This window comes from Mastigoproctus giganteus, chromosome 4 (assembly GCF_048544385.1).
Source record: "Mastigoproctus giganteus isolate SK-2022 chromosome 4, ASM4854438v1, whole genome shotgun sequence".
Taxonomy (NCBI): domain Eukaryota; kingdom Metazoa; phylum Arthropoda; class Arachnida; order Uropygi; family Thelyphonidae; genus Mastigoproctus; species Mastigoproctus giganteus.
The window spans coordinates 69,109,280-69,136,860 of NC_143578.1; the positions used below are offsets into that span (position 1 = coordinate 69,109,280).

The 27,581-nt window shown below is 36.3% G+C and overlaps 1 protein-coding gene across 2 annotated transcripts in view; it reads right to left on the bottom strand.

The window, feature by feature from the left end:
- LOC150086817 (reelin-like) overlaps window positions 1-27,581 on the bottom strand; it is a 1,004,591-nt gene that overhangs the window by 863,411 nt on the left and 113,599 nt on the right. For both annotated transcript variants that reach the window (XM_090372773.1, XM_090372772.1), the window contains exons 8-9: window positions 27,343-27,494; window positions 11,843-11,994 (exon numbers count right to left, since the gene is read on the bottom strand). In XM_090372773.1, the coding sequence (XP_090228899.1) occupies window positions 11,843-11,994; window positions 27,343-27,494 (304 nt within the window). The remainder of the gene's footprint in view (window positions 1-11,842; window positions 11,995-27,342; window positions 27,495-27,581) is intronic.

Consider the following 27,581-nt stretch of genomic DNA (forward strand, 5'->3'; position numbering starts at 1 on the left):
AACAAGCCAGTATTTTTAATTTCGTAAAAAGGAGCAGTTTAGAAGAAATTATAGCAAAACTTGCTGCAATGGATAGATTGTCCATTAATAGCATTACAACAAGCTTGTTCATATGAGAGTCTTTGCAACAACGGGGATATTCATTACCAAAAAACAACACTCGAGTAATGGATCTCATTCATGTGTTTTATGACAATGCCAAACATGAAACTATAAATGAATTGGATTGTATTAAGAAGAATGGGAAAAAATTTTCTATAACTTTAAATGAGTGGGCTAGCAAAAGAAATCGCAGATATTTGAATATTAATGTACACCATTTTGTGGAAGATTTTAATTTGGACTTAGTTACAATAGCTAGTTCCTGTGATGCTAAGAAAACATTAGAATTAGTTTCTGAGAGGCTACAAATTTTTAACTTGGATCTAGCAACCGACATAGTTGCAGCAACAAATGATGGTGCCGCTGTTATGAAAAAATTTGGCCAATTATCACCTATAACACTGGTTTACAGTGTATCTGGGGTTTGAGTAAAAGTATGTGGAAGTTATTTATGCATTTTTACTGATTACTAAACCGAAGTCTGTTTCTATCACATAAAGATTTTTCACAATTCATTAACAAAATATTACCTAGGTATTATACGCAAATATGTACATAACTATAGTTTCTGCAATGGTTTACAAGTTTTATACCCCTATATTCGTAATCAATATCAAATATTTGCCTCAAATACAAAAGATTGTGCATGTTTAACCCATAACTACACACACTGCAAGGTAGCCGACCTTAACCCAGGAAGGTAGACAGCCCCCACCCGCTCTTCCGGCCCATCTGTGATTCCCAGGATTTTATTTTCCGAGTGGAGTCTGAGAGACTCCTGTGTGTAGTTATGGGTTAAACTTGTCTGAGCATGCACTCACTTATTTGTATAGTCCACTCAACCACAGAGCCTATACGACATATTTTGCTACATATGTGGTTGTTTTGTTCCTGTAAAGCAGAGGTGCAATATTACCGATTTTGTAAAAAAATCATATTATGCATACTTTGACATAAAACTAGGCGATCAGGATAAATTGTGGGCACCGCATAAAATATGCCATACATGTGTCGAACATCTTAGAAAATGGAGTCAAGGAAAAAAGGTGTGCTTGCCATTTGCTATTCCTATGGTGTGGTGCAAGCCAGTAAGCCATGTCGAATGTTACTTTTGTGTATGTGACGTTAAAGGTTACAATTCAAAAAATAAAAAGGACATCAAATATCTAGATCTACCATCAACCATAAGACCGGTTCCGCATGGACCTGATCTGCCTGTAAAACCTACACCAGAAACTTTGGAGTCCACATCTTCTTCCACCGAAGCAGAAGCTAGAGAGGTTAGTGAAGAGGAATGTTATCAACCAGATTATGTTTTAACGCCACAGTAATTCACACGATTCAAACGAGTCTTTGGAAGACCTAAGCCCCTTACTAAACAATTTAGTAAGGGGCTTAGGTCTTCCAAAGTATGCTGCTGAAATTCTGGGATCCAGACTTCAAATGAAGAATTACTTGCTCCAGTTACATCATTTTCCTGGTACAGAAATCGTGAAAGGGAGATTATATAGTATTTTTCACAAGAAGGTCCTATCGTATATTGCAGTGATATCGCTGGTTTAATAAGTGCCTTAGGAACTCCATCATATATTCCTAGTGAATGGAGACTATTTATAGACTCTTCTAAGACTAGTTTAAAAGATGTTCTCTTGTATAATGGAGATAAGTACACATCAGTCTACTTAAAAGAAACTTATGACAATCTAAAGTTGCTTCTGGAGAAAATTAAATATCAAGATCACGAATGACAACTATGTGGAGACTTAAAAGTGTTATGTATGTTGTTGGGGCAACAGGGTGGGTACACTAAAATTCCATGCTTTATTTGTGAATGGGATAGCAGAGCTAAAGTGCTGCATTGGACAAAGAAGCAATGGCCCCAGAGGCACAATCTTACACTGGGGTCAAAATATATTGTGCACGAAAGTTTGGTGAAACCAGATAAAATACTTTTACCTCCACTGCATATCTAGTTAGGCATAATAAAGCAATTTGTTAAAGCATTGAATAAGGATGGCAACTGCTTTAAGTACCTTTGCAGTAAATTTCCCAGTTTATCTGATGCAAAACTTGAGGGTATCTTCATTAGTCCCCAAATTAGAAAATTGGTTTTAGACAGTCAGTTTGAAACTACCAGGACTGACATTGAAAGGGAAGCCTGGATTGTTTTTAAAAGGGTAATTGAAAACTTTCTAGGAAATCATAAATCACAGGATTATAAGAAAGTGTCACACAGATATATTACTTAACAAGTACAGGTCACTGTTGAACAAAAGCCAAGAATTAGGGTTGAATTTGAAAGTGTCTGCAATTCTGCCCAGACACGATAGAAGGGAGTATATGATAAGAGCCTTGTCGATCAATTTGGCCCTGGAAAGAATGTGCAAGGCTCAAGGGGTAGAATTTTTATTCAGCCTGGACAGTACTTGTTAACAGGAGAGACTGCTTCTATAGGGATGGGATACACTTAAATAGAAAGGGTGCAAGAATATTTGCTGATGCTATCGAGGGAGTGTTAGGTGGGTCGGAAAATTGATAGCTTGGGGGGATACAAGGACTAATAGTTTAACAGTAACTGTAGACAAAGGTGAAGGTGATTCTTGCACAACTTCTATTAGAATAAGTAGCGACCTGGAGCGTGGGGTGTTGGGGGTTTCAGGGACGGATGGCAGTCATCCTGAAATAGGTGGGTATATGGGATGTGTTAGGGTAACTAGGAATAGGAGTAGGAGCATGTATGCTTGCATGAATACCAATGCTAGAAGTATAGTAAATAAATTTGATGAATTTGAAGTGTTGGTCAAGACATCAAAGGCGGATATTGTTGGGATAGCAGAGACGCGGTGTCACACAAATATAAGGAATGCTGAACTGGAATTTGGCAAGTACAATGTGTACAGAAAGGATAGACAGGAGAGAAAGGGAGGAGGTGTTATGCTGTTAATTAAGAAAAACATAAAATCAAAAGAAGTGCATCCAGTTGATATAGATGAACAGTGCACTGTTGAGTCAGTTTGGTGTGACATAAGCACTGTGAAAGCAAAAATAAGAGTAGGAGTGTGTTATAGGCCTAATGACTCGAATGAGTACAATGAACAATTGTACAGAGAAATAGAGTGGGCTAGTAAATCGGAATGTCTTATAATGGGGGATTTTAAGTTCCTAGATATTGACTGGAACTTGTGGGTTGGTCACTCACACACTAGTCAGACTTTTGTGGATTTATTGGATGATTGTTTCCTGCAGCAGCATGTTCAAGAGGCAACCAGAGAAAGTAAACTCTTGATCTGGTTATCAGCAGTGATCATTCGTGTATTAAGAATTTGCAGATAAAGGAACCACTAGGTGGCAGTGATCACAGTGTACTGATGTGGGATTTACTTAACGATTTAATTACCATCAGGGGTAAAGGAAAAGGTTTTTGCTCCAGTAAAGGTGAGTACAGTGGTCTCCGACAGTTTTTAAATTCTGTACAGTGGGATAAACTGACGATGTTACCAAGAGTAAATTCTAAGTGGGAAGCATTCAAGGAATTAATTGTGGATGCTACTAAAAGTTTCATACCTATTACAAAATATTGTTCAAGGTTTAGGCCTAAATGGGTGTCAAATGAACTAATGAGACTTGTGACAGAGAAGAAAAATGCATGGAATGCATATAAATTATTAGGCGGCACAGAAGCTTATGGCAGATATAAGCTAGTCTGTAATCAGGTCACAAAGGAGGTTAGGCAGGTGAAGGCAAATTACGAGAAATCCTTGGCAAAAGATGCTAAGAAAAACAGCAATGATTTCTTTACTTATATAAACTCTAAAAGGAAGGGGATGAATCTGATTGCTCCACTTGACATCGATGGTTCGACTGTTGATGATCCTGCTCAGATAGCAAACAAACTGAATGAGTATTTTGGATCTACATTCACACACGGGGAATTATTAAGGTTTGAAAATGGCAGAAGGTTATCAAATTGTAGCAGGATACTTAATGATTTTGTAATAACTGAAAGCAAAGTGGAGGAGAAATTGTTGAAGTTAAACTTAAGAAAAGCACCTGGAGTGGATGGGATCTATCCAGTTATATTAAAGGAGGCGGCAAAGCAACTAAGGAAACCCTTAGTCATAATTATTAGAGCATCCTTGGACTCAGGGGAGGTTCCCATGGACTGGAGATATGCAAATGTATCCCCAATTCACAAAGGGGGATCAAAGGGTGACACGAGTAATTACAGACCAGTTAGTTTAACTTCTGTTCCGGGTAAAATAATGGAGTCACTCGTTAAAGATGCATTGCAGGATCATCTAGACAAGACTGCAGCAATAATTGAGACAGCATAGGTTTGTTAAGGGAAAGTCTTGTCTGACAAATTTGATAGGATATTATGATGTGGTTACAAAGGAACTGGATGGAAAAAATAATTTTGATATATATTTGGATTTCAGGAAAGCTTTTGACACTGTTGTGCATGAAAGACTATTGTACAAATTGGAGCAGAATGGTATTAAGGGTAAGTTGCTACAATGGATAAAAGGATGGTTAAGTGGGAGAAGACAAAAGGTGGTAATCAATGGGTGCTGTTCTTCGTGGACTAATGTTATTAGTGGAGTCCCACAGAGTTCGGTGTTAGGTCCACTGTTGTTTTGTATATTTATCAATGATATTGATGAAGGTATATCAGGCTTAATGTCGAAGTTTGCAGATGATACAAAGGTTGGCAGGGTTGTTAATGACAGTAATGGCAGTGTACTACTGCAGACAGGATCTAGATCATTTGGGCAGATGGGCTAAGAAGTGGCAACTGAAGTTTAACCTTGACAAATGCCAAGTACTGCACATGGGTAGAAGTAACCCCAGAGAAACATACCAACTGTGTGGTACTACACTTAAGGTGGTAGAAAATGAAAAAGACCTGGGAGTAATTGTGCAGTCAGATATGAAGTTTTCTGAGCAATGCAGACAGGCTGCCAGGGTAGGTCATGGGGTTTGGTCAATGATACATAGGAATTTTGCTAGCAGGGAGAAGGAGGTGATTGTACCTCTGTATAAGGCAATGGTCAGGCCACGCCTTGAGTACTGCGTACAGGTCTGGAGGCCTCATTTTAGGAAGGATGTGATTTACTTGAGTGTGTACAGAGAAGGGCAACAAGATCGGTGAGGGGAATGAAGGGATCCTCGTACCAAGACAGGCTTAAGTTCTGAAAATTGGTGGCTGGAGCCTAGGCACCTGCACGGTGATCTGATTGAGGTGTATAAGGCCTCGAATGGGTTGAGCACGCTGAATTCTGATGGGATCCTTCCACTTGTTCAGATTACGAACCTAAGGGGGCATAAATTAAAATTAAGAAAAGACAGATGTAGAATAGATGTGCGGAAATTTGCCTTTAGCCAGCGGGTGGTTAATTGTTGGAACAAACTTCCATCTGTCGTTGTGGAAGTTGATAGGTTGAATAAATTTAAGGAGGAACTGGATAGGCATTTGGAGGGAATGGTGTGTTTTTTTTTTTTTTTGGCTGATGCTGCATAAGCTCATACACTTGCTTTCTTGCATCACATGCCACTACTACTACTACTACTACTATTTTATCTCCACTGCATATCAAGTTAGGCATAATGAAGCAATTTGTTAAAGCACTGAATAAGGATGGCAACAGCTTTAATTACCTTTGCAGTAAATTTCCTGGTTTATCTGAGGCAAAACTTGAGGGTATCTTCATTAGTCCCCAAATTAGAAAACTGGTTTTAGACGGTCAGTTTGAAACTACCAGGACTGACATTGAACGGGAAGCCTGGATTGTTTTTAAAAGGGTAATCGAAAACTTTCTAGGAAATCATAAATCACAAGATTATGAGAAAATTGTTCAAAATATGCTCAAAAAGCTTCGCAATTTAGGTTGCAATATGAGCATCAAAATTCACTTTTTGCATGCCCATCTTGATTTTTTCCCTGAAAATCTTGCACAGATGAGCGAAGAACAAGGGGAGAGATCCCATCAGGACATAAAGGAAATGGAGCAGAGATACCAGGGAAGGTGGAATACAAGCATGATGGCCAACTACTGCTGGTGTTTAAAAAGAGAGAATCCTGGCCTGTACATAAAAGAAAAACAAAAACGTTCTTTTCAAACAAAGAGATGAAGGTCTGATTAATGAAAGTTTCAGAATTTTGATTAATACTTGTTAGTATTTACATATTTTTTGATATATGAAAATGTAATCCTATCAATTTTGTCATTACTAAATACAATAAAGTTATATACTTTCGTAAAAAACAATACTTTTTTATTTCTTAAATTGTGATAAATCTGGATGTGATAGAAAAAAATCTAAGTCATATTTGAAATCACAGCAACATATTTCGGCAGCAGGACCTATTGAAATTCAAACCCCAGTGAACAAACTTAAATTTGTAAACTAGTATAATTAATCAACTATGCTATTCACATGCCATACACTTAGCAGTTACTGATGTGTTATATAAAAATAAAGAAATTGCTGAAAACGATGTATATGTTACAAGTGAGGAATCGGAAGATGATGTAGAGTGTGAAGATGACTACGGCGAGGATTTTTTAAATTCTCTTGATCTAGATAATGACTGTGGATTCCCTATGTTGTCTGACAATTACAAACAATCAATTTCCCAAATTAGAAAAATTAGATAGCATCCTTCAAAATTATGTAAAACAAGAAAAAGGAAAGAATGCTTGTTTTAACTTTGAATGATATTGGTGCTTTTAATATGTGAAATGAAGCTGAATATCCCTAAAATCATGGAGCTTCTTAAAGTGTTGGGACCAGTACATCACCTTAAGGCAGTGAGATGCCAATTTATTAACAAGTGAAGGCATATTTGAATTTCTGTTAAATGAACTAAAAATATTAATATTATCTATAATATTAATATCTAAAAATCTATAAATCTATAAATTATTATCTAAAAATATTATCTATAATATATCTAAATTTTTGTATGGAAACAGATTCCAATGATGAATATATTGGAGACAAAGAAACTATTAATCAGGGCAATGCTCTAAAAGAAGCCATGGAAAAATCAATTCATAGGTTTCTTGAGGAACCTGAAGAAATAATATCAAATCCAAAGACACTGAAGGCTGAATTTTCAGTATTTGAGGCAACCAATAAAAGAACAAAGAATTTAGATTTATTATTTGATGCTCTGAAAATGATAAAACCAAGTTCAGTAGTCAGTGAGAGAGTATTTTCTATTTCAGGCAATTTTGTATCTAGAATAAGAACAAGATTAAGTAATCGTTCAGTGGACATTTTTTGTTTTTTGAAGTCATATTTCCTGAAGAAAAATACTAAATGAATAACAATTTATATTTTGCACAGATTTTAGTTATTTTAGTTTTTTTTTTATTTGGTTTTGTATGGAGTATATTTTATTTTGTTATATTTTTGTAGTTCCATAAATATTAAATAAACTGAAAAATTTTTAAATAAGCATAAATATTTTTTTTACTCATTTAATTATATTTTGTTTTTTTTTTTGTAAAAACTTGAAAACTGGTTGACCGGTTTTTTTGGAAATACTGGAATTCAAAAACCAGTTTTTTCAAAAGTCGGTTTTTGTATAAACCATAGCATGGACCTTTACTATGCACATCCATGGTTACTTTGAGGGCAAGAATATTTCTTGTCTCTGATATGGATGCGCTAATTGCTGAGTGCCTCAGATTGTCCTAAATCATGTGAACAGTGCATAGCAGCCATGAACAGTGAGTGCATAGCACAGTATGATGGCGATAAATTTTGTCTGACGATTTTAAACTTTCAATTTATAAAAAATTTGCAAAAATAAATAAATAAATAAAAATAGCATTGTGGTTAGTGACTGACACTATTGCAAATCGCGCAAATTTGACCGGTGAAAAACGAGAGCTACCTGTATAATTGAATAGACACCGGCAGTTCTTGTGCTTTCTTCACTTTTAAACCTGATAATTTTTCATCTGCACTTCTCCAGTAGTCATGAATTCATTTAAAAATGAATTAAAGAATAACTGCTAGCTGACCTCATTACTCTCCTCCTAGAGGAGAGTAATGAATAATGTTAATATGTCAATAGAGTAATGCCAATATGGTTCATCCCTTTCATTTTAGTACTCACATCAGCAAAGAATTCTTCACTATATTTTTCTTGAATCTCTTTGCAAAATCCTTTTTATAATCTTCCTTAGCTATCTCACTCCCTCTCCCTCCCCCTCCCTGAGTAACCTTATTACAAACTACTTCAGAATTCCACATCAGATACTAATCAAAAGTGGAGCTTAGAGCACAAATAGCCTGCAATACAACTTTCTACCACTAGGCTATAGTTATGCTTCACTATGAATTTTAGTGAGATTTGCCATGAGGGCAGACTGCTTTATTGTGTAACACTGTGTTAGCAGAATCCACTAAACATACATGAGTTACACTTTATTGTGTAACTCGTGTATTCAGTGCATTCTCTGATTAGTGAAATATCTGATATGAAGGAACAAATAATTTGGATCAAGTTTTGTTTAAATGCAGCAGAACAGCTTACTTTATAGATGTGACGTTTCTGAAAGGAGTCAGTGGAACCATCCAAAGAGATTATGTTCAGTTTGGTGTTAAGTTTTTCTTTTTGTCCTCAACATCTTGAAATCATCTGCTGGTGCTAGATTTGGAGAGTAATGTAGATGGTTGACATGTATAATTCTATGTTTTCTCAGAAATGTCTTCACAGCAAGTGCAGAATGGACAGGGGCACTATCATGCAACAAAAACCTGCTACCTTTCTCTTAAAATTGTGGCCTCACTTGGGAAATGCATTTCAATAGTCTCTGAAGCACCTGTACATTTGTCGAAAAAAAAAATGGAGTGAATTGCATCATTTGTCAAAAAACACAATCAGCATTGTCTTGATCCTGGACAACTGTAAAGAAAACCTTTTAGGATTTGCTGATGATATTGTAGTAGTGGTAGTAACTGAGGCATGTGATGCAAGAAAGCGAGCTTATGTAGAATCAGCCAAAAAAAAAAATCACATATCCATTCCCTCTAAATGTTTGTCCAGTTCCTCCTTGAATTTATTTAAGCTATCAACTTCCACAAAGACAGATGGAAGTTTGTTCCAGCAATCAACTACCTGCTGGCTAAAGGCAAATTTCTTCTCATCTATTCTACAACTGTCAATCCTCAATTTGAATTAATGCCCACTCAAATTCGTAATCTGAGGAAGCGGAAGAATCCCATCAGAGTTCAGCATGCTCAACCCATTCAAGGCCTTATACACCTCAATCAGATCACCTCGCAGGTGCCTAGTCTCCAGATGCTGCAATTTGCAGAACTTAATCCTTTCTTCATAAGATAATCCTTTTGTTTCCCTGATTTTGTTACCCTTCTCTGTACACGTTCAAGCAACTCTACATCTTTCCTAAAATGAGGCCTCCAGACCTGTAGGCAGTACTCAAGGCATGGCCTGACTATTGCCTTATACAAAGGGATAATCACCTCCTTTTCCCTACTAGCAAAATTCCTGTATATCATTGACAATAACCCATGACCTGCTCTGGCAGCCTTTCTCCACTGCTCATAAAATTTCATATCTGACTGCACAATTACTCCCAGGTCTTTTTCATTTTCTACCACCCTAAGTGTAGTACCACACAGTTAGTACATTTCTCTGGGGTTACTTCTATCTATATGCAGTACTTTGCATTTGTCAATGATAAACTTCAGTTGCCACTTCTCAGCCCATCTGCCCAAATGTCCTAGATTCTGTTGAAGTAGTGCACTGCCATTACTATCATTAACAACCCTGCCAACCTTTGTATCATATGCAAACTTCGACATTAAGCCTGATATACCCTCATCAATATCATTGATAAATATACAAAACAACACCAGGCCCAACACACCGAACCCTGGGGTACTCCACTGATAACATTAGTGCATGAAGAGCAGCGTCCATTGATTACCACTCTCTGTCTTCTCCCACTGAACCATTCTTTTATCCATTGTAGCAACTTACCCTTGATACCATACTGCTCCAATTTGTACAGTAGTCTTCAATGCACAACAGTGTCAAAAGCTTTCCTGAAATCCAAATATATTCACTGCATGCTCTGATACTTCATCTCTGGGTTGTACTGAAATACTCACTGCTCATCTCAAGTGACAATACAGTTGATGAAATTAGGACTGTGTTGACAAGTCTGGATGAATGCTTAGCCTGATGACAGTCTTCATTGCTTCTGTTTATCTATGAGAGGCTGCATGGAACAAATTTTGCACAGGCTTTCCTTTCCCTAAATCTTTGTGCAGAATGTGAAAAATGATCTCCTTATTCATATCCAACTCATCACCTATCATTCTAGGGTCAAATGATGATCTCTTGCCACAATTTCCCAAATTTTTGCAACTCTATCCTCATTTGAAGAGGATAGAGTTGATTTATTCTTAGTAACTAAGAGGCAATGTCAATTTTCTTCATCACTACTGGTTTTGAAAATAAATCAAAAAGTCAATTCAGCTTCAAGGCAAATTTTACATTACCCACTCCTTTCTCTTCATCATCCATATGCTCTACAAAATATGCAAACCACTGTTAACGATTAATTATGAACTGTAAACTCCTCTTTCCAGTAAGTGGCAGTCCCAAAATAAAGAAAGAAATCTTTTTATCCTAATCATCGTATTGTGTGCTTTGTGCACCTTCTTGTACTCATAGTTGTCTTTTCCGTCTCCCTTCAATTTCTTCACATATCCTTTTTTCTCTGGTTCCTCACATATGTACAATATTTATACATCCTGCTCTTTCTCCCCCTCCATTTATTTATTGTCTCCATCTTTCCCATTCTTATGCTTTATTAGATTGCCACCTGCATACATATGGATTTCAAAGCATACCAATAGATAAAAAAAGTAACTTACATTGCTTTGACATTTACACAGTTGCACATTGTTCTGTGTAGCTATAGTGGCAAGGAATTGCAACTTTCAGTTGCAATTCCTGAAAATAAATCTTTTGTTATAAAATCAAGCTGAAAATAAATCTTTTGTTAGAAAACGTTTATCGGCAATACATATACTGTATGATACAATTTGTTTAAAAAAAAAGTTTTAAAAATTAACATTGTTCTGTATACACAGCTCCGTAGCTGAGTGGTCAGGAGCGGGAGTGCAGTAGCACACGCTCTTTGAGTAGACTGGGTTCAAGCCCCTGACTGCTGAATACGGTCGATCTGCCAACCCGCACCGGACCAGCGTGGCAGATTATGGTCCATTTTCCCTCAGCATGAATTGTTGAGGAGGCTTCCATCCTGCAGTGGGTTGATAATGGCTGCACTTTACTATAGGCTTTAAATTACAATGACAAAATTATAGGGCCAGTTCTATTTACCAAAATAAACAAAAAAAAATGTGTGTTTGTGTGTGTGTGTGTGTGTGTGTGTGTGTGTGTGTGTGTGTGTGTGTGTGTGTGTGTGTGTGTGTGTGTGTGTTCATCCAATTATGAATAGCTATGGCTATTTGAATTTTAAAATATGGCCACGGAGTTTTGAATAGTAAAAAATATTAAACTAATTAAATAAGACATAAGAATAAGCAAACTCCACAACTGCTCAGAATCGAACACATTTATACAACCATTTTATAAATTTTGATATCAATTTTATTGAAAATTTAGAAACACCCTGTATATTTAAATTATAAATGTATCTAATTAATTTAAAATTAAAATAATATTTACCATACAAAAAATAAAATCTCAGATTTCCAACTTTGGTTGCATCAAGGTAAGGAGTACAAATTCTACGGAATCCATCATCATTCATGACAACTGCAGTTTTATGATGGAGAACTTGACAGTATTGGCTAATTTTTCCTCCTTTTATTTCCCACCTATACAATCAAAATTTATATGTAAATTACAAACTATTATCTTAACTTATTATTATCTTAAATTTAAAAAGTATATCTTTGTAAATAATTTACAAAGTATAACTTTATTAATAAGTATATCTTAAATAATAATGTATAAGAAGATGAAATGCACAAGGCATAATTTCTTATGGGTTTAGGTAATTAACTACATAATATCGGTGTAGAAACACCATAGTTTACCCATAAATTTGAACTACGTATGTAGTGTAGTGTAAAGGCATCATTTTAATTGTATCTCATATTGTGGGTACCTTCACAACGAGATAGCTGGTATTGCATTATTTCAAATAAATAACACTTCTCTAGTGGAGAAGACTACTGTTATTTATTTTCAGTGGATACCACCACCCAGAAGATCGTTTCAAAGCTTTATGGCTTCATTATCAGTGAGTAGGCAGGTCCCTGGTAATGCTCCATGCCATCACAGTTGCAAAGTTATTTCCACAATATGAGAGATGCCAAATGGTGTATAAATAATAATGTTTTAGAAGATGAAATGCACAAGGCATAATTTCTTATGGGTTTAGGTAATTAACTATATAATATCGGTGTAGATACACCATAAATTTGAACTGCGTATGTAGTGTAAAAAGGCATCGTTTTAATAGTATCTCATATTGTGGGTGCCTTCACAACAAGTAGGGCAATACCAGCTATCTCATTGTGAAGGCACCCACAAAATGAGATACTATTAAAATGATGCCTTTTACACTACATACGTAGTTCAAATTTATGGGTAAACTATAGTGTATCTACATTGATATTATATAGTATATCTTAAAATATCTTTGTAAAACATTTCCATATTTTATTTCTCTAACCTTTTCAGTAGTATGTATGTAGATCCACATTTTTTTTATGTGCAGGCTCTGAAGAGTATGTATATAAATCTATACTTTTCATGTGTGGGCTCACTCAAGATCTACATTTTAAATGTTGCTTAAAACAATATGTTCATTGCACAAATTGTCTTGAATTGTTTCTAGAATGCACTTCCAACATTTGTGTTTCCAACTAATTGTAGACAGTTTATAAGAGATTGTAGCACTAAAATAGCTTTGAAAATCAAAGGAGATTACACCTGTTGACTTCAATTGTATGATTTGGGCTTACAAAACCCAAAATTGAAGGATTCTGTGGAATTCACACCCATAATTTGATAAAAATTGAATCACGTAATACCACTACATCCAAAAAAAATTAAAAATGGGTTTTATTTTAAATATTTACAAAGTTTTTTTTTACAAATTTTTTTAAAGATTTTTTTAAGATTCCTTTAAAATTCTGATTTGATTTTTGACAATAATTTTACTCTAGTGATGGGTAGTAAAGTTAAAATAAGAGCATATTAATATTTTAAAGCATTTATGTACAAATTTTTCACTTTTACAAATTTTCAAAATTCACAAGGTTTTTTCAAAATGAAAAAACTCACCCCACAGAGCCTGCCACTATGAAAGTTCACTATAAGGGACCCACCATTATATTCTTAACTCTTTATATTCTCATTATATTCTCAGTCTAAGACCAATGTTCAATGCACCATTCCAGGAAGTGTTTGGAGTTTGTTGGCATTACGTTGTGCTTGTGATCTGTGACTCTATGCTGAAAACCAAGATTTATAACTCCTCAGATAATTGCTACACTTAGGGATATTTCTGTTCATGCTCAGATCTTTGCCCTCACTGTCTGCAGACATGGTTGTGGTTGATGCTTCTATTATGAAGACAATGACTATCAGGATTTTTCAAGATAACTATTTCCAAAGTTTATAACACATGGAATGAAAGGGTAAGAATGGGAAGACACCTACAGATTGAAACAAGAAACATCAAAAGGAATCATAGAACAATAGCAAGGGATGTTTGGGCAAACAGGAAAGTTTATTCAGCAGTGTAGAAAGAAAAATCCATCTATATGAAATTAAGCTGCAAGAGGGATATTAATAGTTTTTTCTATTGCTAAATAAAAAATCTACGTTAAAGTTCGATAAATTTACAATAGTTGTAGAAATACATGGCTTACCTTTAAAGATTTACTCATTGAACTATTAGTCAGTAAGATAAGAATGGGGTGGTCAAAACTTAAAGTTGTTATGCTCTTAGTTAAGAAGCACATATAAAGTGTAATGCAGTGCATCCAGTTGAGTTTTCGTGAGAAGCACAAATACAAGGCCGCAGTAGCCTAGTGGTCAGGTGCGCAGATGCATAAGTACATGTGCCTTGAGTGACAGGGGTTCAAGCCCGTGACTGCTGAATACGGTGCTGTTTCTTGTATTCTGTCTATCTTGTTAACACCTCTGACTGTTTGGTCGTCCCAGAGTATAAACAGAAAATTTATTTATTTTAAAAGTGCATGGATATTGTTGAAAAATGTAGAAAGAAATACAAGAGTTTTTAATTTGATTGCAAAATAGATTAATAGCCAGTCTAAAGCATATTTAAGTTTATGCAGTTAAGGTTAATGATTTAACATTGTATTTATTAAGATTAACTCAAATAGTTGAGAATTAAATTGAAGGTACTTCTATGATAAACAAAGCCAATGCTGTTCTTAATCAAATATGCAATGTTCATAAAAAAAAAAAATGCTGAACAGATTTTGTTCCATGAAGATGCATGCTAAACTTGTAAAAAGGCTATCTTTCAAAAATTTATAATTGTTTTTATCATATCAAAAGGAAATACACACTCACCCCGAAGTTGCTCAAGTGAAAGGTATGTGTTATTTTACTTAGTTATTGAGAAACCAGCAAAAGGTTTGTCAGTACAGAGTCTTAAAAGATTGTAAGGTTGAATGTAACAAATTAAATGTTGGTAAATATATTACAAGTTTATTATTTTTCTACAAGATACTCTTCTCATTATTTATTTTTGAGATGAAATAACATATTTAAATACACATGAGATACATACATTAAGAACCAAAGCTACAATGGCCATTAGTAAAAATTCTTTAGTAACAGAAGGCTATGAAAAAATGGATCTTGGTTGAAAATAAACTCGTTTTTGGTGAAAAAGGGAAGACTCAGTCCTGTCAAAGTGTATCTCATAGTATTTTGGTAAGGTAATAGAGGAGTATACTGGGATAATATATATACAGCAGCAAAACGTTTATTTTAACCAAAGATAGAAAGTAACAGTATCACTGTTGCAAAGGGAATTTCAAAATTTTAAAGTATGGCAGTTAGTATCCAATCTGAAAATCACTAGAGTCTGTCAGAAATAAATAAATAATTAAGGTTCCAATAATATAGAATTGCCAGCAGCAACCTTTCAATTAAACAATACTATGATCAGGTGGATCTTGGTTTAAAATAAACTCTTTGTTTATTTTCAATCAAGTGGAACAATCTCCATGAAGCACTGGAACCTATCATGTATGAGTAAGTAGTAATAGGAATTTCAAATGTTATGGTTTTTATCTACTGATTATACTAAAATAGAAAAGAGGAGTATTTAAAAAACAATTCAAACAGACCACAACGTTCCATAATAGTTTTTTTTCTGTACAAGTATTTGCTATGACATTTATTCATCTATCACCACAGTCTCCAAATCAAAATTCTATTGAGATCTGTTGCAGGGAGAGTATAACATTCTTTCAGGATCTTTGATCCTGAAAGAATGTTATACTCTGGTCTGATTTTATTAGAAGAGTCTACATTAGAGCATTTTCACTGAATCCATAATTTTTCATATCATAGGAGCTTGCGCTGCAGCGGTGGAAACTGTTCTACAGACTCTGAGAATAGAGAGGAGCATGCTCCGCTGGATGGAATTCAGTTTTAACCTCATTTTGGAATTGGTGGCCCAATGAAACCAAGCTCCTACTACATAGGTGACTATAGGCAGGAAAACAGCATTATAGTAGAGAAAGAGTGACTTTCAAGAGAGACTCCACTCCCCTCTGGAAATTCGAATAATTGACCCTGTGAACTTTTTGATTTTAGTACTTATGTGAATCAAATGAGGATAGAAGGAAAGCTTATGGTCAATAATGACGCCAAGGAGCTTTGCCTCAGTGACTATAGCATTAGCATTAGTAGAGGTATTTGATGCAAGAAAGCAAGCTTATGAAGCATCAGCCAAAAATAAATAAATAAATAAATAAAAAATAACCACTTCCGCTTCACCCCTCTGTTCGTTCGAAATACCTGTCCAGCTGAGCCTTCAATTTATTTAGGCTATCAACTTCCACAACAAGGGATGCAAGTCTATTCCAGCAACCAACCACCCACTGTCGAAAGGCAAATTTCCTCACATCTATTCTACATCTGTCTTTCTTCAATTTGAATTTATGCCCTCTCAGGTGATTATTCTGAGCAAGAGGAAGAATCCCATCAGCATTGAGCATGCTCAAACCATTCAAGGCTTTATACACCTCTATCAGAGCACCTGGCCAGTGCCTAGTCTCCAGACACTGTAGTTTGCAAAACGTAAGCCTTTCTTCGTAAGAGCACCTCTTTGTTCCATTCACTAATCTTGTTGCCCTTCTCTGTACTCGTTCCAGCATCTCTACATCCTTCTTGAAATGAGGCCTCCAGACCTGTATACAGTACTCTAGGTGCGGTCTGACCATTGCCTTATACAAGGGAATAATCACCTCCTTATCCCTGCTAGAAAAATTCCTATATATCATCGACAATACACCATGACCTACTCTTGCAGCCCGTCTGCACTGCTCAGAAAACTTCAGATCTGCCTGCACAACCACCCCCAGGTCCCTTTCATTCTCTACCACTGTCAGTGTAGTACCACAGAGTTGATATGTTACTCTGGGGTTGCTGTTTCCCATATGTAGTACTTTACATTTGTCAATGTTAAAACTTCATTTGCCACCTCTCAGCCCATCTGCTCAACCTTTCCAGATCCTGTTACAGTAGCATAGTGTCAGTAGTGTCCTTGACAACCATGCCAACCCTCGTATCATCTGCAAACTTGGACATTAAGCTTGATATACCATCATCAATATCATTTATAAATACAGAAAACAATAATGGACCCAATAATGAACACTGAGGGACTCCACTAATAACATTAGTCCACGATGAGCAGTGTCCATTGATTACCACTCTCTGTCTTCTCCCCCTCAACCACCCCTTTATCCACAGCAGCAATTTGCCTCCAATGCCACACTGCTCCAATTTGTGCAGCAGTATCAAAGCTCCAATGCAGCAGTTTCTAAGATCCAAGTATATAATATCAAAGTTATTCCCTGCATCCAGTTCTTTTGTGACTGCATCATAGTATCCAATCAAATTGGTCAGGCAAGATTTCCCCTTAACAAAACCATGCTGTGTCTAAGCTATAACTGAACTCCTGTCTAGATGATCCTGCAGTGCTTCTTTAACCAGTGCTTCCATTAATTTTCCAGGAACAGAAGTTAAACTAACAGGTCTATAATTACTTGTGTGGCCCTTTGATCCTCCTTTGTGAATTGGGGTCACATTTGCACATCTCAGTCCATGGGTACTTCCCCTGAGTCCAAGGAAGCTCCCATAATTATGGCTAAGGGTTTGCTTACTTCCTTTGCTGCTTCCTTTAATATAACTGGATAGATCCCATCCACCCCAGGTGCCTTTCTTGTATTTATCTTCAACAATTTCTCCTCCACTTTACTCTCAGTTATTACAAGATTCTCTAGCTTACTGCCAGAGTTGAATACACCTCTGGCATTCCCCCTCGCTGAATAACTCCTCATGTGTGAATGTCGATGCAAAATATTCATTCAGTTTGTTAGCTACCTGAGCAGGATCATCAACAGTTGACCCATCGATATCAAGTGGACCAATCTGATTCATCCCCTTCCTTCTAGAGTTTACATAAGTAAAGAACTCTTTGCTGTTTTTCTTTGCATCCCTTGCCACAGATTTCTCGTAATCTACCTTCACCTGCCTAACCTCCTTTGTAACTTGGTTACAGATCAACTTGTATCTATCATAGGCTTCTGTGTCACGTGTTAATTTCTATGTATCCCATGCATTTTTCTTCTCTGCCATATGTCTCATTAGTTCATCTGACATCCACTTAGGCCTAAACCTTGAACAATATTTCTTAGTTGGTGTCTAAAGCCTAGTAGCTTCCAAGATAAGTTCTTTGAATGCTTCCCATTTTGAATTTGCTGTTGGTAACATCATCAGTTGGTCCCACTGTATAGAATTTGAATACTGTCTCAGTCCATCGTAGTCGGCTTTACGAAAGCAATAACCCTTCCCTTTACCCCTGATGGTAGTTACCTTTTTGAGTAAATCCCACTTCAGCACACTGTGATCACTGCCACCTAGTGGTTCATTTACCTGCAGATTCTTAATGCATGAAGAATCACTGCTGATAATCAAATCAAGAGTATTACTCCCTCAAGAGTATTACTCCTGAACATGCTGATGTAGAAAACAATCATCCAATAAATCCACAAAAGCCTTGCTAGTGTGTGAGTGACCAGCCCCCAAATTCCAGTCAATATCTGGGAAATTAAAATCCCCCATTATAAGACTCTCTGATTTACTGGCCCACTCTATTTCCCCGTACAGTTTCTTATTATACTCATCACAGTCATTAGGCCTATAGCACACTCCTGCTCTCAATTTTGATCTCCCAATGCTTATGTCACACCAAACTGACTCGACACTGCACTGTCCAGCAATGTCGACTGGCTTCCCTTCCTTGGATTTTATGTATTTCTTAACTAATAGCATAACCTCTCCTCCCTTCCTATTCTGTCTATCCTTTCTGTAGACATTGTACTTCCCAAATTCCAGTTCTGCATTACTTATATCTGTGTGACACCACATCTCCGAAATCCCCACAATATCTGCCTTTGATGTGTTACGAGCGGTATGAATCCCACCTTTCCTTTTTCGGATTAATTAAATATTCAGTAATGGATAAATTAACTATTAGTCTGATTTGCCTGGTTGCTGATGTATATTGGAATTGTGTTGAAATTCATAGAAATTGTAATACCATCAGCAAGGACGGAAATCAGTAAAGTCAAGTAAATGTTATTCGAAATTAGAAATAGAATATTAAACATCCTCTAAAGGCCCAGCCCACTCGTAACCTTGCTTAGGAGAAAAGTATATACAGTACAGTTTCGGCTGTATAAACTTCCGTTGGAGGGTCAAGATGTCAAGGGAAAAGTGTCTTCTCCTATAAACACATGAGCATTCGACAACGATGGGAAGATGCTATAACAGGGGAAGGACAGTTCCTTCCCCGCATAAACAACAAAATACCTTGAGTTCTTTCCGAATGATGGTGATATTGAATAACATCTCGCTTGTCCAAAAATGGTCAGAAAAGTAACACCAGTGTAAGTAGCCATGACGTACTTAGGTTGGCTGCTTGTTGAGTGGCCCAGTAGAGGAGTCAACAGATTTCTCAACCATGACCTGGCACTTGGACCGCCTAAAATTCTGGCCTTGGAATTAGACCATCCAATGAGATGAGCGATGGAAAGATACCCAAAAGATTTGACCCTGAATATAAAAGCGGATGGAGAGTGTATTAAGATATAGAGAGAGTTAGGAGAGAAAAAAAGTGTTGGCGTTGTTGTTGTTAAGCATAGCATTAGTAAGAAGAATTGGAAGATAGTTCGATCTAGAAAATTAAAGAGAGTCGCGGCATTTTATATGTAGTGAAACGCTACTTAGAAAATTTGGTCAGCGAAAATCGTATTGAAGAGTCAAGTAACTTTCCAGCAGCAGAATCAAGCAGAAGAAAGAAGGAAGAAAGCTTGAAGCAAGCCTAAGAGAGAGATAACGGTAAGCTAAAATGTTTCATTATGTATGTGTGAGAATGAGAGATAGTTTAAAAGGAATATTACGGTGATGCAGTTTTAAAGATGATTCCTTTCTAAGTTGATTTCTCTAATGTTTTATATATGTTACATATGAATTATATACATGCCGCGGTACAACAGTTAAGTACCATGAATATTAACTGGTTAACATAAAGATCTGATATCCTAATGTATGTACTTAAAATAATAAATGTTTTAAATGTTGAAACGTTCACAAATACTAAATGTCTTAAATATTATATAGAAGAGAAAAAGGTGAAAAGACGATGGTACCCAGTTGATATTCAACAAGGGCAAATAGAAAAATATATATATATATGTTTTTGGATAGTATAGATTGTTGTATTAATGGTATGGCCCTTGTAAGAGAAATATAATTATAAGGAATCATGGTATAATCTTAAAATGGTTTAAATCAAATGATGATAATTTCCTAATCTTTAATAAGAAGATGAAATGTTATAAAAGTGAGAATGATATATATATGTGTATTTCTTTTGTAATGTGTTTTATATTGCATTAAATGATTGTTTTGTTTCAAATACTGCCTCGTTGCTGACTTCAGATCACATCAGTATTCACCTGGGGTTGATTAAGTTCAATTAAAAATTATTGCGCTAAGGAAGGTAATTTCATTAAATTATTAATTAAATTCTTTCTTAGTTACACAATGCAAAAACAGATTCAAATCGCATGCATAGTAGAGGAAATAGATTATTCATCTCATCTATTATGTATTAGGATATACGAAATCTGGTCCTAAACAAAGCCACCAGACACACAGATTAAGCCATAACTATGTTGGGGAAGATTACTGATTAAGGAGAAAAATTTAATCATGCAAACACATTTTAATGACAGCCTTTATAGCAATTATAGCCCTTTATAATAGAAGACATTATTCATTATTTCTCCTATCAAAAATGGTTGTGACGACCTAACGACAGATAACATCAAATAAATAATTATAGAATATTTTCTCCCCCCCCATAATTGTTGCCGTGACTATCTCATACCACCCCTAACAGATGTTTTGAGCAATACCTCAAGTTCATCAAATTTATTTACTAAACTCCTAGCATTGGTGTACACGCAAGTATACATGCACCTGTTCTTTTTCTTAGCTACCCTAACACAACCTATGTGTTTATTTGTACCCCAATGAATCCCAGCAGTCTCTGAAATATCCTGAATCTTGTTTTTCAGGCTTCTGTTCATTCCAATAGAAGCAGTGCAAGAATCACTTTCACCTCTGCCAGTGGCTACTGTTAATCTATTAGTCCTTGCATCCTCCCAAGCTAGCAGTTTTCCGACCCACCTAACACTGCCTCGATAGCATCAGCAAATATTCCTGCACCCTTCCTATTTAAGTGTATCCCATCCCTGTAGAAGCAGTCTCTCCTGTTAAGAAGTACAGGCCAGGCTGAAAAAAATTCTACCCCTTGAGCCTTGCACAATCCTTCCAGGGCCGAATTGATCGACAGGGCTCTCATCATATACTCCCTCCTATCGTGTCTGGGCAGAATTGCAGACACTTTCAAATTCAACCCTAATTCACAGCTTTTTTTCAACAGTGACCTGTACTTGTTAAGTAATTCCACCGGTCTCCTACTCTTAATATCATTAGTGCCAACGTGTACAACTATATCACCTTTTGTGCCCTTAAAAGATGATATCCGCTCTACAACGTCATCAACTTTTGCCCCTGGCAGACATACCCTGGTCCTGTTCCACCTATCCTTTTTACAAAGCATGTTTCCCGTTTCCCTGACAACAGAGTCACCAACAACTACTAGTTCCTTTGGGACCAGCGCATTCTAATAGGAAGCCGCTTGCCAAAAATTTTGACTTGGGGAGGCTGCCTGAGATCCAATTTGGATTTAAAAAGCATCATTTTTGTTTTCACTGGATTAATTTTAAGTTTGTTAGCCAATGACCAGGTGGAAAGGTCAGTTAAAATCCGATTTGTATTCACCTCCAACACTGCATGAGAACTGCCTGAGACCAAAATTGTCAGGTCATCGGCAAAAGCCAAAAGTTTGCAATTCTGAAGAGAGCAGTCCAGCCAGTCTTGAAGCACAATGTTCCAGATAAGGGGCCCCAGGACTGAACCTTGGGGGCACCCTCGAAAAACCTTCCTAGAGACTTGGAGGAATTTTGACTTGACAATTATTGAGCGGTCAGAGAAATACTTTTGAAATAATTTGTACATACGAAAGGAGCATCTGGCAGACCGGAGACATTCAAGGGCACTGTCCCACCAGACAGTGTCGAAGGCGCCCTCGAAGTTGACCATAATAGCTAGTTCAAACTTGGATTTAGAATTTATAATGTGCCAGACAAAGTCAGACAAGGCCTCCTCGCAAGAATGACCTGGGGTGAAGCCATATTGGAAGGGAGAAAAGAGATTTTGTTGTTGAAACAGAGCTGTTAGTCGAAGAGCCATAAGCTGCTCCAAGATCTTCCCTAGATTAGCAAGCAACGCAATTGGTCTGTAGGCACATGGATTTGAGGCAGGCTTATCCGGCTTTTTGATAAGACAGAGCAAATAAACCTTCCAAACAGAGGGAAAGGTGCCTTCCATGAGGCATTTATTGAAGAGCAAGTAGAGAGGTCTTAATTTTAACAGCCGGAGAATGAACACATATTCAATCATATCCATTCCTGGACACTTCTTCACATTGATCTTCTTGACTACCGAGGTAAGTTCCTCTAAAGTAAATGGCTCGGTGCGTTCCTCAATGGTGTACTTGTTATTTGCCTCCTGAATTTCCATATGCTCTGCAGAATCTTCAGAAGGATTATCCATAGGAAATAAGTTGTCAAGAATTTGGTTGATAGAGTCTGTCCAGCCAGAGGTTTCATGAGTTTCAGTGGTAACAGTGCCAAGGACATCAGAGGTAAATGTTCTCTCCCGAGCTATCTTGTACATGAGGCTCCATGGGTTTTTGCTGTTGGATTCTTTTACAAAGATGGTTCAGGTTTCTCTTTTTCTCGTTGCAATTGCTTTACTGAAGGCATTTTTTTTGCAATGTAGTCATTATATAATAGCATAACATCGTCAGCAGGCCAGTTGCGGTGTCGCTGATATAACCGTCGAGCGCGGTGAACTGATTTGCAAAGAGTAGTAAGGTCCTGTGACCACCAGGAGCGGACTTTTGAGCAGATGGTCTTCTTCTTTGCTGATATATAGGAGGCTTTTATAAGAGATTATTGAATAAGTTGGGCTAGATTTTCTGCAGAAGTTAAGCTGAAGCTGTCTGGAAGGTTTGATGGAAAGTCATTAGTGATGGAGGCATCAAAAGAGTCCCAGTCAACAGTTTTTGTGCATAACCAGACGAAGTCTGGTGTTCTAGGTGAGTTGCAACTGTTAGGTGCATCGACAGAGATGTGGAACACAATGACTCTGTGATCACTGAGTGTCCAATCTGGAATTGTAACCCAGTCACTGATGCATGAATTTAAGTCACTGGTGGTGAGTGTAACATCAATGTTCGACTCACCAGTTGAGCTGCAATAGGTGGAGAGCTGGCTTTGTCGATTATGGACTGCTAGGTTGTGACTTATAATAAAGTCCTCAAGAAGAAGACCTCGGGCGTCAGAAACAGCACTAAACCAGAAATGGGACTTTGCATTGACATCCGAAGTAATCAGGATATTCCTAGAGCCAAGGAAGTTAAGCGTGAACTCCAAGAAGTTTAATGAGTCGTTGAAGTCTGCAGAAGGGGGACAGTAGATTGACAGAAGATAGAAGGAGAGAGATGAGAATGTGATTTGCACACAAGTTGCCAGTTTGTTACAGAGACCATGAACAACAACAACATCTAAATCTCTGTTTAAAATGATGATGCACGTTTTAGAGTCTTGGGGCACAGGTTGTACCACTCGGGCATAAATGGAATAGCCCATAATCTTGGAGATATGCCCAAACTGGCCCTTTGAGAAGTATGGCTCCTGGATAGAGATCACGTCCACAGCATTTTGCTCTGCAACCAGCCGAATCTCATCCGCGACCTATGTCCATTGATTTGAAGAACTTAAAGTTTAAGGTTTTGTGGAGTGCTGGGGAAAGAATGAGAATGAACATCATCAGGAGACGTTTTATTCTGATTCACCTGAAATGCAGAGTTGTTCGGTTTACTCTCCATCAGCAGTTCTGAGCTGTATCATTTCCAGGGCACGTTGGTATTCAGGGCAGGTTGTATCTTTCACCGAGTGCTGTGAAGCCCTCTTGCGCCTCTTACAGTTAATGCAGACAGGCTGTCCCTCTTTGTGTGGACACTCTGCAATGACGTGCCCACTACGGGCACAGTGACTACAGGTTGGAGAGCTGTGAGTGCAATGTTGTGTGGTGTGCCCGTAGCCTAGGCAAAGAAAGCATTTGGTTACTATCGTAAATGCTTTAAACTTATGGGAGCCACAGCCAAGGAACACCCATTCACAGGATAGAATTTCTTTATAAATATTTGGTGTGAAGCTGATCACCATATGATTAGTCGAGGATGAGTTTGATTTGTTGTTGAACTGGAATGTGTAAGCGAGACAATAGTTTGCTTCTCTGATTTATTTTTTTCTATGGTTAGTGTTTGCATGAATTGTCATTGCACTGATCCTAAAGGTCACCAGTTCCACATCTGAATTATTCTGGATACAAGAGTACTTATTGAAGACTACTTTTTTTCTTCTTTTTTTTCTCGCCAGCGCCAGTCTGTTTTTTTTATTTTTTTTTTATTTTATCAGTCCCAGAATCTTTTTTTTTTTTTTTTTTTATTATTTATTTTATTATTATTTTTTTTTTTTATTTTTTTTTTTTTAATTAAATTTTTTTTTTCTTCTCTCTTGCTCCTTTCTTTTCCTCTGTAATGGGCCCCTGGAGGAATCTGGCCCACCTTTTGGCAACATCAGATGGGTCAGAGTCTCTTTTGAGGCATTACGTGCTCTACTAGAACTGGCTCACCTTCCCGATGTGTGGACGAGTACCCAGAATCATCTGTCCAGGTGACTGATGCTTCTGGGTGGCCAGAACATAAAACACACACACACACACACACACACACACACACACACACACACACACACACACACACACACACACACACACACACACACACACAAACCTATGTCACACACATATCTGGCCCATTTGTAGTGATACTGTTCTTCACAGAGACACAAGGCGGAGTTGAACAGACGTTCCAGGTGCCACCCATTACATATACACATGTCCATGTCATAAGAGCTGAACTAATAGATATCAGTGGTTATATAAGTCCACCTGTAAAACAAGTTTTCTGAATTGGATAGATATTTGCAAATCCACAATCTACAGATACTTTGAGCACCAAGAATGCTGCTGAAAATTATTACAGCTGAAGGTTTATCAATATAACTGAATAAATCCTAATCATTTCCTGTGCTCAGTTCACTTTAAAGTACAATGAGATCTCTTCAAGTTTCCTTTCTGATGGCCACAAAATTAAGTTTTCAACAGCTGCCTCAAGTCTAAAAATACAGTCAAGTAGAACTGTCCATGCAAAAAAATTTATTCAGCTTACTGATTATCTACAGGATCATCAATAATATTACCAGTGCTATCCCATGATGTATTATTCAGTCCTTTGCCAGTATTCCCATAACCTGCCTTGGCATGCTTAAGAGTTACTACTAGTCTGTAATTCTGATAAATCTGGCATTTTTAAAAAATATATATATAAAAAGTATAAAAACAATCTGCTAATCTGGAAATAACTCTGCAAGGCCCATACTTCACTGAGTACTGTTTCTTTGGCTTATTGTAACGTATACATAACAACAGGAAAATTTCCTACAGCTTCTTGAAGAGTTTGTCATGATATCAGTCAAACTCATAACATCAGAATAATAACATGTGGGTTATAACTAAGAAATTATTTAAATCATCATGTGCTCCTCAATATGACCTTATGTCTATACAGATGAGCAAATCCTTTATATAGATGGGTTCCTTCTGTAATCAACTATAATATGACTATTTGGTTGATGTTTTTCCCTCAGATGACACACAGATCTGTTTGTGAATAATTCTGTCAGGGAATGTAGTGGTCTTGATGATCATATTTTTTGAAGCTGCAAAGTAATTACTTTAACTGTTCCCATTGCTTATGTCACATAGGCTTTCTTTTCCAATGGTGGAAAGCCACACATTCTATTTTCCTATTCTGGCATTGCAAGCTCCCAAAATGATCTTCATGTCACATATGAGTAGTTGATCAAAAAGATCTTCCAAGGTATGGAAGATCTATTTGAAAATAGAACATTCCTTACTTCTTCACTCTTCTCTTCAGATGATGCTAGAACATTAATGAAGGCATCATAACATCAGCCTTTCACCTTAATACACAAAATTCTATCTGTAATGAAATCTGATTTGATGATATTTGATCAGTAATTATTGTGGATAACAAATCCTGTTCTAAATTCATGTTTTTGGGCTCCCCAAAGATTAATGCTGAATGTTTACAATTTATGCAATAATTTTCAGTCCATTTTATTTCTAGAAAAGTTGTTATTATCTAGCTTATATTTTTCTATTTCTCCAATTGTATTTTTAAATGGTCCTAGTGTATAAAGACTTCTTACATTCTATGGAATGTAATTCCTTGTTCCATTCCAATGGTAGTTTATATAAATGTAAAAAAAATATCAAAAAATTACCAAAATTATGTAAATGTAAAAAAAATATCAAAAAATTACCAAAATTATGTAAATGTAAAAAATTGCCGAAACAGCTGATCAAATGGACAGTTCCTTTGGAGCTGCTCATTTGATTAGCTGTTTCAGTTTTTTAACAAGTTAGTGGCTTTATGGTGTGGGACTGATAACCCTATGCTTAATCCCCCAATATGGAGAGACTTATTAAATAATACAGAAAAAAAAACTGAAGACCATCAAAATTACATCTTGATGGGGATATTTTAATCTTAGTCTGCCATCATATCTTGTATTTATAGTTTAATAATACAGTTTAATAACAAAGAAGAATTTCTCTATTGTTCTAAAAAGGAAGATTATAATATAATTTTATCTTAATCTGCCTTCTTAGAACAGAATTAAAATTCATTATATTGAAAGAAGTGGAAAATAGGTTCCAATAGTTCTTATAATTTTCCATGTTTTCTATACTTTCTATATTTTACTTTTCTGTGTTTTACTTTTGGCTACTTAAATTGCTATATATATTTAAACTGCACTAAACAGATTTAATATTAATAAAATAAAATAATAAAAATAATAAGTTTATAAAATAATAAAAACTACAAACATGACAGAAAAAATCATTTCTTTTTCCCTCCAAAATTAGCCACCAATTTACTCCACAATAAAAATCATGAAGTACAATTCAGAGAAAATTTTTATCACAAATAAACTGAATTGTTAATTTAAGTCAGTTTTATAAAAAAAAAAAAGTGTTAAAATTTTCAAAACTTTTAGAATGTTTAATTAAGATTTTACAGGATAACTCACTCTTTATTAAGATGATTGTCAAAATTCTCCTCTAAGATAATATCCTCTTTAATAACAGAGGTTGTTAAGTCTAAGTCACGTGTTGTTACATAACGATGCTTATGGTGATGTCCATGAAACACTAGTGCATTACCATCAGAATGGCATTTTCTCTTAATAATAAAAAAAAAAAAAAGAGAGAAAACTTAATTATCATAAATACATTTAAAAACTTCAAATATTAGACAGTGTTAATAAAT